Source organism: Mytilus galloprovincialis, chromosome 9 (genome assembly GCF_965363235.1).
Source record: "Mytilus galloprovincialis chromosome 9, xbMytGall1.hap1.1, whole genome shotgun sequence".
Taxonomy (NCBI): domain Eukaryota; kingdom Metazoa; phylum Mollusca; class Bivalvia; order Mytilida; family Mytilidae; genus Mytilus; species Mytilus galloprovincialis.
The window spans coordinates 76,668,047-76,683,802 of record NC_134846.1 but is presented as its reverse complement, the minus strand read 5'-3'; the positions used below and the strand labels follow the sequence as shown (position 1 = coordinate 76,683,802).

General features: G+C 31.4%; 1 protein-coding gene across 1 annotated transcript; it reads right to left on the bottom strand.

The window, feature by feature from the left end:
* Window positions 1-187: 187 nt before the first annotated feature.
* On the bottom strand, window positions 188-15,169 carry LOC143045987 (E3 ubiquitin-protein ligase CHIP-like). Its single transcript, XM_076218893.1, has 7 exons — window positions 14,991-15,169; window positions 7,295-7,493; window positions 6,377-6,542; window positions 5,498-5,576; window positions 5,038-5,094; window positions 4,438-4,554; window positions 188-3,235 (listed from the first exon to the last, which is right to left on the bottom strand). Exons 1-7 carry the CDS (start codon window positions 15,081-15,083, stop codon window positions 3,110-3,112), a joined length of 837 nt encoding a protein of 278 aa, XP_076075008.1. The 5' UTR covers window positions 15,084-15,169; the 3' UTR covers window positions 188-3,109.
* Window positions 15,170-15,756: the final 587 nt, after the last annotated feature.

The window sequence follows — 15,756 nt, the reverse complement described above, 5'->3', positions numbered from 1 at the left end:
TAGGTTTCTGACACAGAATGAATGTGGTCTAATGAACTTAAAATATTTTTTTTGCCTTTGAGCAATTCACTATGCTGTTGAATATTAATCCTCTCAAAAAAATGTTTGAACAAATTTTCTTTTTATTTATGAAATCTGAAATGAGAAAAATTGAACACCCCCACCCATTTTTTTTTCACATGCCCCTTTCCCTTATTTCAAAACTGATCTCAATTCAAATTTCTAATGGAGTTTGCAACAATAACTACTCATTTAAATACATCATAAAATATTAAAATGTAAAAAAAAGTGCTTGTTATCACTGAATGGTAAAGATTGTTTTAATTTATCAGTTGGTAGTAAAAGTGAATATACATTGTATATTGTATAAAACAATAATTTAAGTTGATTCAACTACTATTCTGGACAAAGAAAGATAACTCCAATTAAAAATTTCTTGCTATTGCACAATATTGTGCAATTAGATATTTCTTGCTATTGCGCAATACTGTGCAATTGAAGATTTCTTGCTATTGCGCAATACTGTGCAATTGAAAATTTCTTGTTATTGTACAATACTGTGCAATTGAAGATTTCTTGCTATTGCTGAATACTGTGCAATTGAAAATTTCTTGCTATTGCACAATACTTAATATAATAATTTTGGATCCTGATTTGAACCAACTTGAAAACTGGGCCCATAATCAAAAATCTAAGTACATGTTTAGATTCAGCATATCAAAAAAGCCCAAGAATTCAATTTTTGTTAAAATCAAACTTAGTTTAATTTTGGACCCTTTTGACTTTAATGTAGACCAATTTGAAAATGGGACCAAAAATTAAGAATCTACATACACAGTAAGATTTGGCATATCAAAGAACCCCAATTATTCAATTTTTGATGAAATCAAACAAAGTTTAATTTTGGACCCCGATTTGGACCAACTTGAAAACTGGGCCAATAATCAAAAATCTAAGTACATTTTTAGATTCAGCATAGCAAAGAACCCCAAGGATTCAATTTTTGTTAAAATCAAACAAAGTTCAATTTTGGACCCTTTGGGCCCCTTATTCCTAAACTGTTGGGACCAAAACTCCCAAAATCAAACCCAACCTTCCTTTTATGGTCACAAACCTTGTGTTTAAAATTTCATAGATTTCTATTTACTTATACTGAAGTTATGGTGCGAAAACCAAGAATAATGCTTATTTGGGCCCCTTTTTGGCCCCTTATTCCAAAACTGTTGGGACCTCAACTCCTAAAATCAATCCCAACCTTCCTTTTGTGGTCATAAACCTTGTGTTTTATTTTCATTGATTTCTATTTACTTATACTAAAGTTATTGTGCGAAAACCAAGAATAATGCTTATTTGGGCCCTTTTTTGGCCCCTTATTCCTAAACTGTTGGAACCAAAACACCCAAAATCAATCCCAACCTTCCTTTTGTGGTCATAAACCTTGTGTTCAAATTTCATAGATTTCTATTTACTTAAACTAAAGTTATAGTGCGAAAACCAAGAAAATGCTTATTTGGGCCGTTTTTGGCCCCTAATTCCTAAAATGTTAGGACCAAAACTCCCAAAATCAATCCCAACCTTCCTTTTATGGTCATAAACCTTGTGTTAAAATTTCATAGATTTCTATTCACTTTTACTAAAGTTAGAGTGCGAAAACTAAAAGTATTTGGACGACGACGACGCCAACGTGATAGCAATATACGACGAAAAATTAAAATTTTTGCGGTCGTATAAAAAGGACAAGTTGATCATAATAGAAGATAAAAGATTGAACTAATTAATCAATTAAATTCATGTACCGGTACAATAGCTTGATTAATAGAATATTAGGGTTGTAAAATGGGTTTTTTTTCAATAAATAAAAGGAATCATATGCAATATAGTATTAATTTTCTTTCAAGATACAAAATTGCATAGTAAACGACTACTAAAGTAAAGGGTAGAGGGGTAACACTGTACCACATTTAAACATCTGATAGGACTTGGAGTGTATTCTGAGGGAAGACAATATAGGAATTATCTATGACAAAACTATTACAATTCTTGGAATTAGTTATTCAATTTGAAATTTGAAATTCATTTTACAATATTTCCTATCCAAATCAATATTAATGTTGATGTCTTTAAACAGTCTTAACAAAATCATGTGGGGGAAAAAAGGTTGGGGGCAGGTATAATGTCAATTTTATGATCATTTCATCAGTTGCAATAAGCTTAAAGTTAGTTTACATTTAGTAACACTTCAGTATACCAATCCTCTGATTCTTACAAATTTAGATTGAATTCAGAAATGAATATTGATAAATTCTATAAAAAGGAGAGAAATAAAAAAATTAACAGCTATGCTAAAAGTAACTTATACTCTTTTAATGTGCATATTGAAACTATTGCAATAATAAAATGGGATATCTAGAAAGCATTTTATTAAATGCCAATGAAATAGCTCTGTAGAAAAAAACATGCATGAGGATACCCTTTAACATATAAATATTGCTTCAAATATGACTGCAAAATAACCTATTACTCTTGAATGACAAACCATTACATATTAAAATTTTCTTTAAATTGAAAAGGTTCATTATGTTTACCAATTCCAACAATTATGTAAAGTAACCAGTAAATCAACCCAAGCAACAAAGTCCCATATAAACTCTGGAGGGACACCTGGGAAGTAAAAATAAATCTGTAGGGAGCTTCCTCTATCAATCCAAAACATATTGGATTTTGGTTAAAGAAATCTGATTATTAAAAATGCATAAAGAAAACAAAACAGGAAACATTCTTCAGTCTATTCTATTGGTAAAAGCAAATTTGAGGTAGCACACTAAATGATAAAGAGATGGATTTTTACACATTGGTCTTTGACTGATGTATAAAAACTTAATTTAGTGATGATGAAAATGTTAAAAATGATAAAATTGTAACAATGAAAATGTTGATGGTGATTATGATATCAAAAATGATGATGAACAGTATGATGATGATGATGATAACGATGTCAAACTTAACATCTCTGCTTTCTTCACAGAACCTAATGATATCATTGCTTCTTATCTTAAGTAGTATACTTATGCATTACTACTTCATTTGATGAATTAAAACTCCACATATTTCAATAATCTTCAGCCCAGGGATTTTCCTCTAAAAATGTATCTATCACTTCCTTCATTGCAAGGTTTGGAATCAGTTGGTCCTGTGTCAGATCTGTACGAGTTACTGGGTCAAAGTGTCCAACTCTCTGTAATGTAGAAAAAAGGGTGATAAATATATAACATAATTTGTCAATGTTTATTTTCAGCCTTAACAATATTCAATCTTAACCTCTTCTCCTATGAAGACTTCTACAATTTTCAAAAAACAATCAATTTTATAGCATTTGGTTCTACTATTGAAGTAAATTTGAAATTCAATCCACAATAATTTTGTCATTCATACTCCTTGCAAATCATATACATTGTTGTAGGTTAATGATATACTGAATATTAGATGATCCTCCTCCACCATTAGGTTGAGGAGAAGGAAGATGACAACAAAAACAAATATATGCATAGCTTTTAACAAATCAATAAGAACATTTTGCAATAGTTTAGAATACTCAAATGTAGAACATAAGTCTTTTTCTTCTTTACCATGTAAATAACAGTTTACAATACCAAATAATTAAATTTTGGATGTAACATGTCTTCTTGGCTTACGGTGTTTTGTCTATAGACATAATTTTGTCATGTGACTGACATCATCTGCATTTTTTCATGGTTTGCTCTGGCTTAAAATGGAATTTAGAATTAAATTATAAAGAATAACTGTAATATTTCATCTGTCTATTCAAAATAACATCAACATTGTTGTGCACACTTTAAAATAACCCGTTTCACAGGTTATGCAGTGTGCACCACATTTTTAATATTAATTCTTCATAAACAGAAACAAGAATGTGTCCATAGTACACGGATGCCCCACTCCCACTATCATTTTCTATGTTCAGTGGACCGTGAAATTGGGGTCAAAACTTTAATTTGGAATTAAAATTAGAAAGATCATATCATAGGGAACATATGTACTAAGTTTCAAGTTGATGTAACTTTAACTTCATCAAAAACTACCTTGACCAAAAACTTTAACCTGAACTTTGCACTATCATTTTCTATGTTCAGTGGACCATGAAATTGGGGTCAAAACTATAATTTGGCATTAAAATTAGAAAGATCATATCATGGGGAACGTGTGTATTAAGTTTCAAGTTGATTGGACTTCAGCTTCATCAAAAACTACCTCGACCAAAAACTTTAACCGGACGGACGGAGGCACAGACGGACGGACGGACGAACGGAGGCACAGACCAGAAAACATAATGCCCCTCTACTATCATAGGTGGGGCATAAAAAATATTACAGTCATTCCTTAAATAATGTTCATATGTTATAACAAAGTATAATATACCTGTAAATGTTCCACTATATCCTTTTTATCATATGTAATTCCTGAGGGTGTAATGACTGGTTCCCTCATCAATTCAAAACTTATCTTCCCACATAAATAATCAGGAACATCTCTTGTCTGAAATAACAGTAGAAATACAAAATAGATATAACATGAAGACTAAATCTTTATACACATTTATTGCTAAGGTCTCTTTTCTTCAAATTCTAGTATGTTTTGTTAAACTTGTTCTTAAAATTGAACTTGATGTTTATGAAGAAATAACATTGATATTACATGATTTATATTTTCTTGAAGATGTGTATTTTTTTTAAAGTGAAGTCCATCAAATGAAAATAGTGTAAGAATTGTATGTCAGCATATATTTTTAAATAACATTTTCTTCTTGTTTGACACAGCTTAAGATAACTTTCTGTACATTCTACAAATACCACAAATTGCTAGCTGAAGTTCACCTTACTATTATAGCAAATGATGCCATCATCTACAAAAAAAGTAATATTTTGTACAGATAGAGTCTGACAGCCAAAGTGGTTTCTTAATAACGATTCAGTAGAAAAACTTATTATTTATTTTTAATTCCAAACAATAATGATCTACCTTTCGTCTGTGGTCTAACTGGGAAAATAACTCATTTACATCTTTTATTCTTGTGTCCTGTAAGAAGTAAATCATTGTATTAAATTGTACTCAAAACATGTATTATTTATAAACCATTCTACAAACAGTGCTGAATGTAATAAAAAAAATCCCTATCATTTTGATGAAATATGATAATAAATAGGTAGAGACAAATTATATTAAAGAATTTAAAAAAAAAAAAAAACTACAAAAATATTGTATCTGTGGATAATGAAACAGATATTAAAGCATAATCATATAATACACAATTTAGTCATATTTATTTTAAGTTCCTTAAATCTTTGTTGAAAAGATAATAAAAAACACAACCATCCATCTTCTATGAAAGTATAAATTCATGAGCATAATTCAATAGTGCCAATTTGACTTTTACAGTATATTGATACCTCTACCAGTAATATTTATCTGTATTTCTTACATTATCTTCCTCTAATGCATTCTGTACTTCTGTAAAACTTTCTTGATCAGAGGTTTCTTCACGAAGTTTTTCCAGTTTCCTGTAGAACAATTATTGCCATGTACATTAAACTTCATTAATTTATCATAAGATACAAATACACTGCACTGATATTTGCATACATGCATAGTCTATGAAAATATGTCATTTAAACAAAATTTTAACTTCCATTTAACAAAAAGAACAATCAAGAAAGGTCTTTTATCATAAGGTAATATTTCTCTAGTTATAAGATCATTCATATTTTTCGTATATAATTTTTCATAAAAAAAACCCCAATTTATTTACCTACATACAATTTAGTTTTCAGGAACTATCAATACTCTAAGATCAGATTTGTGATTTTGGTGTGTTTGTCGTGTTTTTGTGCTTCCTGCAGATCTGATAACTGAAGCTGTTTTCAACTGATTTTTACAGTTGTGTTTTGTTGTTACACCATCGTCTGAGGTTAGTTTGAGAGTCAAAAAACATTCTGCATGTGCCTGTCCCAAATCATGTATTTGCTTTTTCTTTATTGTTTTAGCATGAATAAGGCTGTTGATGTTCTCATTTGAATTTTTTACATTTTTTCATGTCAGGGCATTCAGCTTACTGAATTGGTTTTCCTTATTGAAGGCCTTCAAGTGACATATAGTTGCTTTCATCCATGTCATATGAACCCTGGTGGATAGTTGTCTCATTGACAATCATATCACATCTTCTTATTCTTATATTAATAAGAATGGGTACTTGATAATTTTAAAAAAGCCTACTTTAGAGGATTCCTCAAGTTTTTAAACTATATAACAAATAATGTAACATTTGCACTAATAATTTTGATCTCTTATAATAAAGACTTGCCTCTTTTTGTCTTCAATAATGAGATTATTTATATAAGACTGTAATTCTATTTCCTCTTTAATACGTTTTTCTTCTATTGCATTCCATCTTCTTTTCTTGGCCATTCTAAGAGCACCTGCTATATCATCTCCAAAGTTTAACTTTTGTTCTTTGGCTAAATCATTTGCTGCAATATAGTAAAAAGGTCAAATAAAATCTAAATGATTGCTTTCTTTTTATATATCATATGTCACAATCTAAACCCTTAACTAGGCATGAGGAACATTAAAAAGCCTAGTTTCATTAACATGATTAATGGATGCGACTAAAAAGATAAATCTGAGAATGATAAAAGGATGGGTAGTGGTCACATAGGTTGACTTTTTTTGCAGGAAACATCAAAAAGCCTGAAACAAGGAGCATGTGCCCTATTGAAAAAAAAAACATTCAAGGAACAAGTATTACAAACACAAGACAACATTCCTTACAAAATGTCTTTGTTGCAACACTATAGTTCATAAAATTGATAGCAAAAAGATATGCAGTAAAATACAACTAATTGTATTAAAGCTTCGAAGTATTGCTAACTTGACACTAGTTTGAATCTACCAGAACAAATGTTTCATTGCAATAACAATAAGATGGCATACACAGTAATTTCAAGAGTATTTTTGTGATATTTTTTTTCAGACTCATCAATTCAAATCAAATGTTCCATTCTTTATACTATGGTGTGGCCTTTCAAGTACTGTATTTAAATAAGTTTATCCTCAAATCTTTTTTTTTTTGTGTCTTCTAAAATTGAAATCATAATAAATGTAATTCTTGTGTTGTCCTATTTTTAACAGTACGGTTGTAAATAATATGTAATTTCTGAATGGACTAAAATGGTTTTCAATTTGTAACGATTCATACAGTATATACTAATTTAATATTTACCTCTCATCAAACTTGCAATAGCTTCATCATACAAGCCAAGTTCAACCAAGGCTTGTCCCATGAAAAAATGTCCTTTCACTAAAGATCTGTCTAAATCTAAGGCACGTCGACAATCTTGTTGAGCTAAATCCCACTTTTTCATTTTTAAATAACATAATGCTCTATTTGTGAAGTAAGTTGAGGTATTAGGACTTTTCAACTGAAAAAAAACAAAACATGAATGTCAGTAAAGTTAAATTTCTCACAAAGTTCAAGTCACAAAACAATTAAAACTTTATTTTTTAGGATGAAACATTTATGATCACAATTAGTGTACATGTAAAGCTATAATGTCATTCTGTCTTCTTTTTTGATTTATTACTCATTATTTAATTACCAAAAAGTCGCCTGAATTTATTATTATCTTTATACAAGAGATTTTTTCAGACTATCATGTAATTACTAATACTAGTAATAGATGCTTTTTCTCAAAAGGAATAACCCACACAAGTCTATTCTGTCTCATTTATCTGAAGAGTATGTGACCTGTCTGTGACATTTATGTATACATGTACATGTACCTACATGTATTATAGGGTAAATCAATAGACCTTTTCATAGCTTTGAAGCCTTTCATGTGATCCAGCCACAAATCGATATGGCCCAAGTTGTTTCCTTATTTCTTGAATACATTGTAATAGCAAGACATTTAGTCAAATATTTTTTTTGAATATTTATCACATTAGATGATTGAAGATGATTATGCTGCTGCAGTTAAAAGCATTTGTCTTAATTATGATTTTTTAACAGAAGTTATAACATGTATGAAGACTATTCACTTTTGTGCATGTATGATTATTTCATATTAAAACATACATGGTACATTGAATATTCTAAAAGTTAGTACCATACATGTATAGAAGAAGAAGATGCTTTATTTCAATAAAATGGGCTCACAAGGAGCATTATATAATATCATTATAATATTATTCTTTTACAAATATAATAACCAATACAGATACATCATTTGTACGTAGTTACAAACACAAATAAGAAACAACAGTTTTCATATATTAGTATATATATATATAAAGGAGTATATATAAAACCTTCCTCTCAGGCACACCTCTAGAAAGTAACAAAAAAGAATACTGTGAGTAGGCTAAATATATCTAGCTGTACTGCAGGAGGCACCAAGGGACGGTGCTATATGGCATGTGGGTGCATATTAAAATGTGTATCTGGACATTAATGATATGGTAAGATATTGTAAGAAGTTGCACATAACTGGTATGTCATCCTCGTGCCTGGTGCAGAGGAGTCAGTACTATTTAAAGTGACACAACTGCAAGAGAAACCATGTATATATCATTTAAAAAAATAGCAAGTTTTCAAATGACTGATCTTAATTATTCTTTCAACTGTGTAATTATAATACATGTACATGTAGTTCCATACACAACTGTAGAAGAAGATTCCCAAGGGGATGCACACAAACTTTGTTTTTGTCTAATGTTATAATACTACTCAAATCGAGAAATTTTGTTTGATGAATTCGGTCTCACTAATTAGCGACAAGAAAAATTTTAGCTACAAGAAGCGACAAGAAGACTATTTAGTGACAAGAAAACAATTTTTCTTATTAAAATTACTTATTCCAAATAAATATTAAAAGAATATGCAAAAGAAAACAATTTTAGTGACAAGAGAGTTGATATTCCATCAATAAATAGTAGAAAGAAAATTGGAACCATTGATCAAATTGCTACATTTATTTACATGAAATTTTATTAATTATTGTATATAACAGCAAGTTTTACGTTTTCCCTGTTGTTTTATGATATTAATTTTACTTGTGTTTTAGAACAACTTAATATATTTATCTTACTTAGTAATTTGTTTCTATAACTCTTTTTGTACAATATATAATAAACTTGCAAAATGCATTATTTGTGCATCATTGTCCAGAAAATACAGACACAAATTGTGAAATATAAAGAACTGAAATCAAACAAGAGGAAAACATAATTAAAACTAGAACACACCCGTGATATCGCGGGTCCGTGACTGAAGTATATAACTATACGCAAGCCTTATTTTAGTATTAGTATTGTTATCTGATAAAGTCATGCCGATTATAAGATACACAGTTTTCTCTGCTTTCAAATCTTTCTGTTTGAACCCGTCGAACTGGAACTTATCAATTATTGATAATATTAATTATTTGGAAAACAAAAGGTCCTGGAATGGAGTACTTTTTAATCAACAGCATTGTCCTATATTAGTTATAAATAAAGTTGAATTCTTTGATTCGCTGTTTTACGTCATGCCCGCTAACAAATAGAAAACTGTACCTATACGCCTTATTTTAGTCCAGATTTTTAGTATTCGTATTGTTATCTTAGAAAGTCTAACTGATTAAAATACTACAATAGGTAACAATTTGACAATTAAGTAGTGTCAACCCTGTGATTATGACCCGTGTAATACTATATAGCATATTAATCCTGAATACACCGTTTGGTGGTGCGCCTATCAGATGCGGAACGTACAGATAAGGTAATCGGTAACAGGTGAATATACTATTGGTATCGGTATCAGACTCGACCCGGAACTTCTTAATTATTGGCAATATTAATTACGTGGAAAACAAAGGGGCCTGGAGTGGTGTAATTTTTAATCTACACCTTTGTACTATATTAGTTATATATAAAGTTGAATTTTTTGATTCGTCGTTTTTACGTGATGACAGCTGACAAATTGGACCTCGTAATTTTAGTATTATAGATTCGTATTGTTATCTTAGAAAGTTTAACTGATTAAAATACTACAATAGGTAACAATTTGACAATTAAGTAGTGTCAACCCTGTGATTATGATCCGTGTAATACTATATAGCATATTAATCCTGAATACACCGTTTGGTGGTGCGCCTGTCAGATGCGGAACGTACAGATAAGGTAATCGGTGACAGGTGAATATACTATTGGTATCGGTATCGGACTCGACCAGGAACTTCTTAATTATTGGCAATATTAATTACGTGGAAAACAAAAGGGCCTGGAGTGGTGTAATTTTTAATCTACACCTTTGTACTATATTAGTTATATATAAAGTTGAATTCTTTGATTCGTCGTTTTTACGTGATGACGGCTGACAAATTGGACCTCGTAATTTTAGTATTATAGATGTGAATATTTTTCATCAGTGTTCTAGCCAGGATTTGAAAAGGGCAGGGTACTTGTCAGAAAACGGGCAATTTTACGCGTAAATTTCATTGAAAAAAGGGCAATTTTACGCGTTAATTAATGTCACTAAAAAAAAAAGACACTTATTTAAGCCTCATAATTAATTAGCACATAACTTTGATGCATTCTTGTAAATTCAAGTTTCAGTTAAAATGGAGTAATATATTTCAGTACTTTTGGCACAATTTTATATGGTTGACTTTAAATCTATGGTCATGATGCTGAGACCCTTTTAGGAAGCTTCAAATTATATAGTTGCTTTTACAATACCAGTCTCAACTAATATGTAAACAGACAACAAATGGAAGTTTTTTACGACCTTGACTGGCTATACAGCCCTTGCACAATCGGCTCGGTGCCCGAAGGCGATTGGTGAGCGTTTAAATAATTTCGTGCCATCGGTCAGGAACAGGTGGTGAACGCCATTTTGGAGGTCGCCATCTTGGTTTTGTGAGTTCATTTTGGTTTGTTTACTATTTTGCTCTTATTTCTTCACAACGGCTGTTTTCAGGGCTAGTTTGGTCAGCTTGGCAGCCCGCTAACCTCGATGATGGAGTACTGGTGGATGAGTCTTGGACGTAGCGCTAAAGATGACAGGAAGCGTTATCAGGACCTAAGCCGTAAAACCTAGGATACAGCCTTCGGACGTTAATCAGCATAACACTCCCCTATCTACAATGGGTTTTCAGTGATATTGTTTGCTTTAAATTACTGGAGAATAAAGGCTTTTCCCCCTGGAAAAAAATCCCAATTTGAAAAAAAAAATGGCTTGCAATTATTCCCATAAAAACAGCTTTTTTCCCAAACAGTGCAGTCTCAGTAGTAATTGTGCATGAAAACAAACTGAAGAACACTCATTTAAAAAATGTTTATGCCTAAATCTATATATGCAGATTTGAGGGTCTATTTATGTATCTTCACTTACAATAAGGGGTCTTATTTCAAATGAGGGTTTACCTCTTGAAAGGGGGTCTGCAAATTTAAGTTCCAGTCAAATTCATAGTTTATTATAAATAAAAAGCCAACAATATCACTGGTTTTGAAGTGCATATTAACGCGGGAATACGCTTACTACAGCGTTTACTGTACAGCGTTGGATTGGTTTCTGTCATCTAAAGTAGTAAGTCATTGATTATCTAGAAGTAAACCCTCATCGAAGATAGCGGATAAAGGAGAGCTGGCCCAGCACATCCGTCCAGCTGTAATGACTGAGATGTGATTGGATACATGTGTAAACAGACATTTTGATTTTTTTTATTCTTGATTTCACTTGATAGATCAGTTAATGGAAGTAAAGATGCAAAATATAATTTTCAAAATATTTATTTTTAAAGTGTATTGAAGTGAAAATAATTTAAACTAGATATCATTGAGATGGGAGCCATCTCTGTGGGCCCCGCTGTCAACAACGTGGGGTAAATAAGTTGTATGGATAATCTGATATGAAGCATTATTTGAAGTTATTACATAGTCTCATGTGTGATTTTGATCTAAGATTTTAAGTTAAAACTGATAAATATTCTCATCTTACTTTCATAGTATAATAGTGATATGACTGCATGATGTGAACTCATTGATTACTACTCTAAGGTGACTTCTGGATATATGGATTGATGTTTGAACAATATGTTTAAAGGTGCTGCCCAATTGATATTTGTCACATATTTTTAGAATTATGCCTTCAATATATTATGACCCACCAAGTATAAAGTATGAAATATTAATGGTTCTCAAGAGGTAGAGCGGACACAATTTGTTAAGAACAACGAACAGATGGACAGACCGACAGACTGATCTTAGACCTAGGATGCATACATTATGACACATTCTCTTGTGTTGGTTAATATATATGTTAAGTTGAAAATGTTTGTCAGGTATAAAGTATGAAATAATAACAGCTGTCCTCTCAAAATATAATGTGGATCAAATTTGTTAGCGATGGACAGACCAACAGACAGACAGACCTTTGACCTAGGAAGTGGTACATATATCATGACACACCCTCTGGTGTTGGTTAAAATAGATGTCAAGTATAATATTTGAAATCATAACGGTTTTCAAGATATAGAGCGGACACAATCTTCACCACAGGACACAGGGTTGTCAACTGAAACCAAAGTTTTTTTGACGTTGACCTTTGACCTAGGAAGTTGTACATACATCATGACACGCCCTCTGGTGGTGGTTAAAATGTATGACAAGTATATACTTTGAAATCATAACGATTATCTAGATATGGAGCGGACACGATCTTCACCACAGGACACAGGATTGTCAACTCGAAACCAAAGTTTTTGACCTTGACCTTTGACCTAGGAAGTTGTACATTCATCATGACACACCCTCTGGTGGTTGTTAAAATGGATGTCAAGTATAAACTTTGAAATCATAATGGTTATCTAGATATGGAGCGGACACGATCTTCACCACAGGACACAGGGTTGTCAACTGAAACCAAAGTTTTTGACCTTGACCTTTGACCTAGGAAGTTGTACATACAACATGACACACCCTCTGGTGTTGGTTAATAATCATGTTAAGTATTAAGTATGAAATCATAACGGTTCTCTAGATATGGAGCGGACACGAAAGTGTTACGGACGGACAGACGGACGGACGGACAGACGGACGGACAGACTGATCACTATAGGGCGACCCGCCGTCGGCGGGGCCCTAATTAATATTGTAATATGCATTTGCATTAAATTAAGGCACTGGCTACGGTTACATGGAAATGTAACAATAATAAAAATATTATTGTTACATTGGAGACTAATTGCCGAAATGCATGGTTGGGTAAGGACCTGATTAATTACGAATGTAACAATAACTATTGAGGCTATGGTTACATTGCGTTATTGTTACATGAAAAACAGCAATGTACGATTGGACTAGTAATATGTACTAAATAATAAAAGTTTAAGACATTTATTTTATATTTACAATACATACATTTATAAATATAATTTCTTAAATTTTTTATTTACAATGACAGTTTCTACATATGTATCCAGTAAGTGGTTTTTAAAGCATATTTCATGTGTTTAAGTCCTACACATTTTTGATGAACGAACTTACGTCCTCCATGGATACATGTATACAGAAGTTCACAGTAATTAAGTTCAAAGTGAAACCATTGAACTATATTTTTCGCCTTTGGAGTACTCAGTCCTAATCTGGAGTAGTAACTTTAAGAACATCAAAACCATGATTACGTAAAACTATTTACACACCATTTGTTGAATAATAATATTTATTATTTATCATTATTACCAGCATTATTTAGTACATATGAAAGAATTAAGCAATTAAACTATAGATTTAAGTTTAATTAATCTAGCGTAAGTACATTGTCGTTTTTCATGTAACAATAACTCAATGTAACTGTAGCCTCAATAATTATTGTTACATTCGTAATTAATCAGTTCCTTACCCAACTTTCCATTCCGGCAATTAGACTCCAATGTAACAATAATATTTTTATTATTGTTACATTTCCATGTAACCGTAGCCAGTGCCTTAAATTAATCTTATATTTAATCCTTTTACGAAAAGAAACATAAATTTAAGGAATATATTGTGAACAGGTGATAAATAAGGGGAAGTAACTCATTTTGTTGATGTACACAAATTATACATGTATGACCTAAAGCTAAGGTAATTGGTGTTAATTAACAATGTGTTAAGGAGAACCCATGCACTTAATGGGTTACTTAATTTGACAGTTTGCACAGGTACAAAAAAATGTAGATGAACTTCTTGTTCATGGAAGAATTACGAATTTACCGGTATTTCAATGGCAGAAATTGCTGACTTTCCCGCGATTAAAACTGCAGGGCACCCGAGGGACAGCAGAAAAAAGGCATGGGTGTCAATAAAATAGCAGGCGCTGCGTTCTGTTCAAACGATGTAGCTAGAACACTATGTGTATTGCCTCATTTAACGATATTTATCATGTTTATGCATAGTTAAATGTTGATTGAAGATTAAAGAAAATTAATGACAATTTTGAGTTTTCAACAGGTGTTCACTATATACAATGATTGTATATTAATTCTGGCAGCCAGCGCGTGTAATTGTTTAGTTTGACGTGTGTACAAAGTTGAAGGTTTTAATTAGATGTTATTGAAGCAATAAAACAAGGAACGCCTCGTTAACCTCAATTGATGTTTCACATTGTGTGTACTGTTATAAACTTAGGGCTGAGACTACAATAACATATTTTACCATTTGGCTGGATAAAGTTAGGGTCAGATCAGCTTGGGACAAGATGGTTTTTGTAGCAGAACGACCTGATACCAAGGATTTACAAACAATATTCCATAATTTATACCAGTATTTTTAACATTTCTGGTGTACCATGTTGCGGTCTCCATGTACAGAAGATCAACAAATTTGGCACAAGTGTATATATATGTAAAGTTTTTTTTTCATTATTAACTGATTAAGTCATAACTTCATTCACTTACAATAGCTTTTGAATAACAATTAATCGCCGAATCAAAACTTCTATTTGCAAAATATTTGTTGCCTTGATTTTTAAGATCTGCAGCAGCACTCATACTTAACGCTTAGAGAATATAAAGAAGTAAGGGGATTTTAGCAAGAAATCAAAAAAATATTTTTTTCCTTAAATTCAAGGTCAAACATGAACTAGAAATTACAACGAAAATTGTCGTGTTTTCAAACGTTTCTATGACCAACAAAAAATAATCACAACAACGGCAAACTTACGTAAAATATCCGGATTTTTCAGACATTCTATTCGGCATTAATTTTATTAAAAGTCCAAATAAACACAGGCACTTGTCTTAGAATTTTTTTCCTTTATACCTTAATACAACATTATTATATTAAGGTATATAGGGGGAAAAAATCTGAGACAAGTGCCTGTGCAAATAAACCATAGATACAGTCATCACAACAGTGCTTTTTTAAGACCGAATATAAAAACATAGACATAATACAAAAACAATAATAACAACATACATTACATATTTGGTATCTATACGTGAGATACCGGGTTAGCCATTTTTTACTCCGTGTGCTGCTTATTTGCATGAAGTATGATCATAAGGGTTCTTCTAAAAAAAGAATAAGATAAGATAAGATATTTTTATTTCCAATTATGGGCCCCAAAGGGCATAAACATTACAACATCAATAATTTTTTCATAATACAATACAAACAATGAGATAAAAAAAAAAAAAAAAAAAAGTTAAACGAGAACTATTT

What these genes read in the sequence shown, in the direction of transcription:
- LOC143045987 (XM_076218893.1), bottom strand. Translation starts at nt 15,083, where the DNA reads ATGAGTGCTGCTGCAGATCTTAAAAATCAAGGCAACAAATATTTTGCA. An exon ending in AGTTAGACCACAGACGAAAG is followed by an intron (nt 4,555 to 5,037) that starts GTAGATCATTAT and finishes CTGTTATTTCAG; the next exon opens with ACAAGAGATGTTCCTGATTA. An exon ending in ATATAGTGGAACATTTACAG is followed by an intron (nt 3,236 to 4,437) that starts GTATATTATACT and finishes TCTACATTACAG; the next exon opens with AGAGTTGGACACTTTGACCC.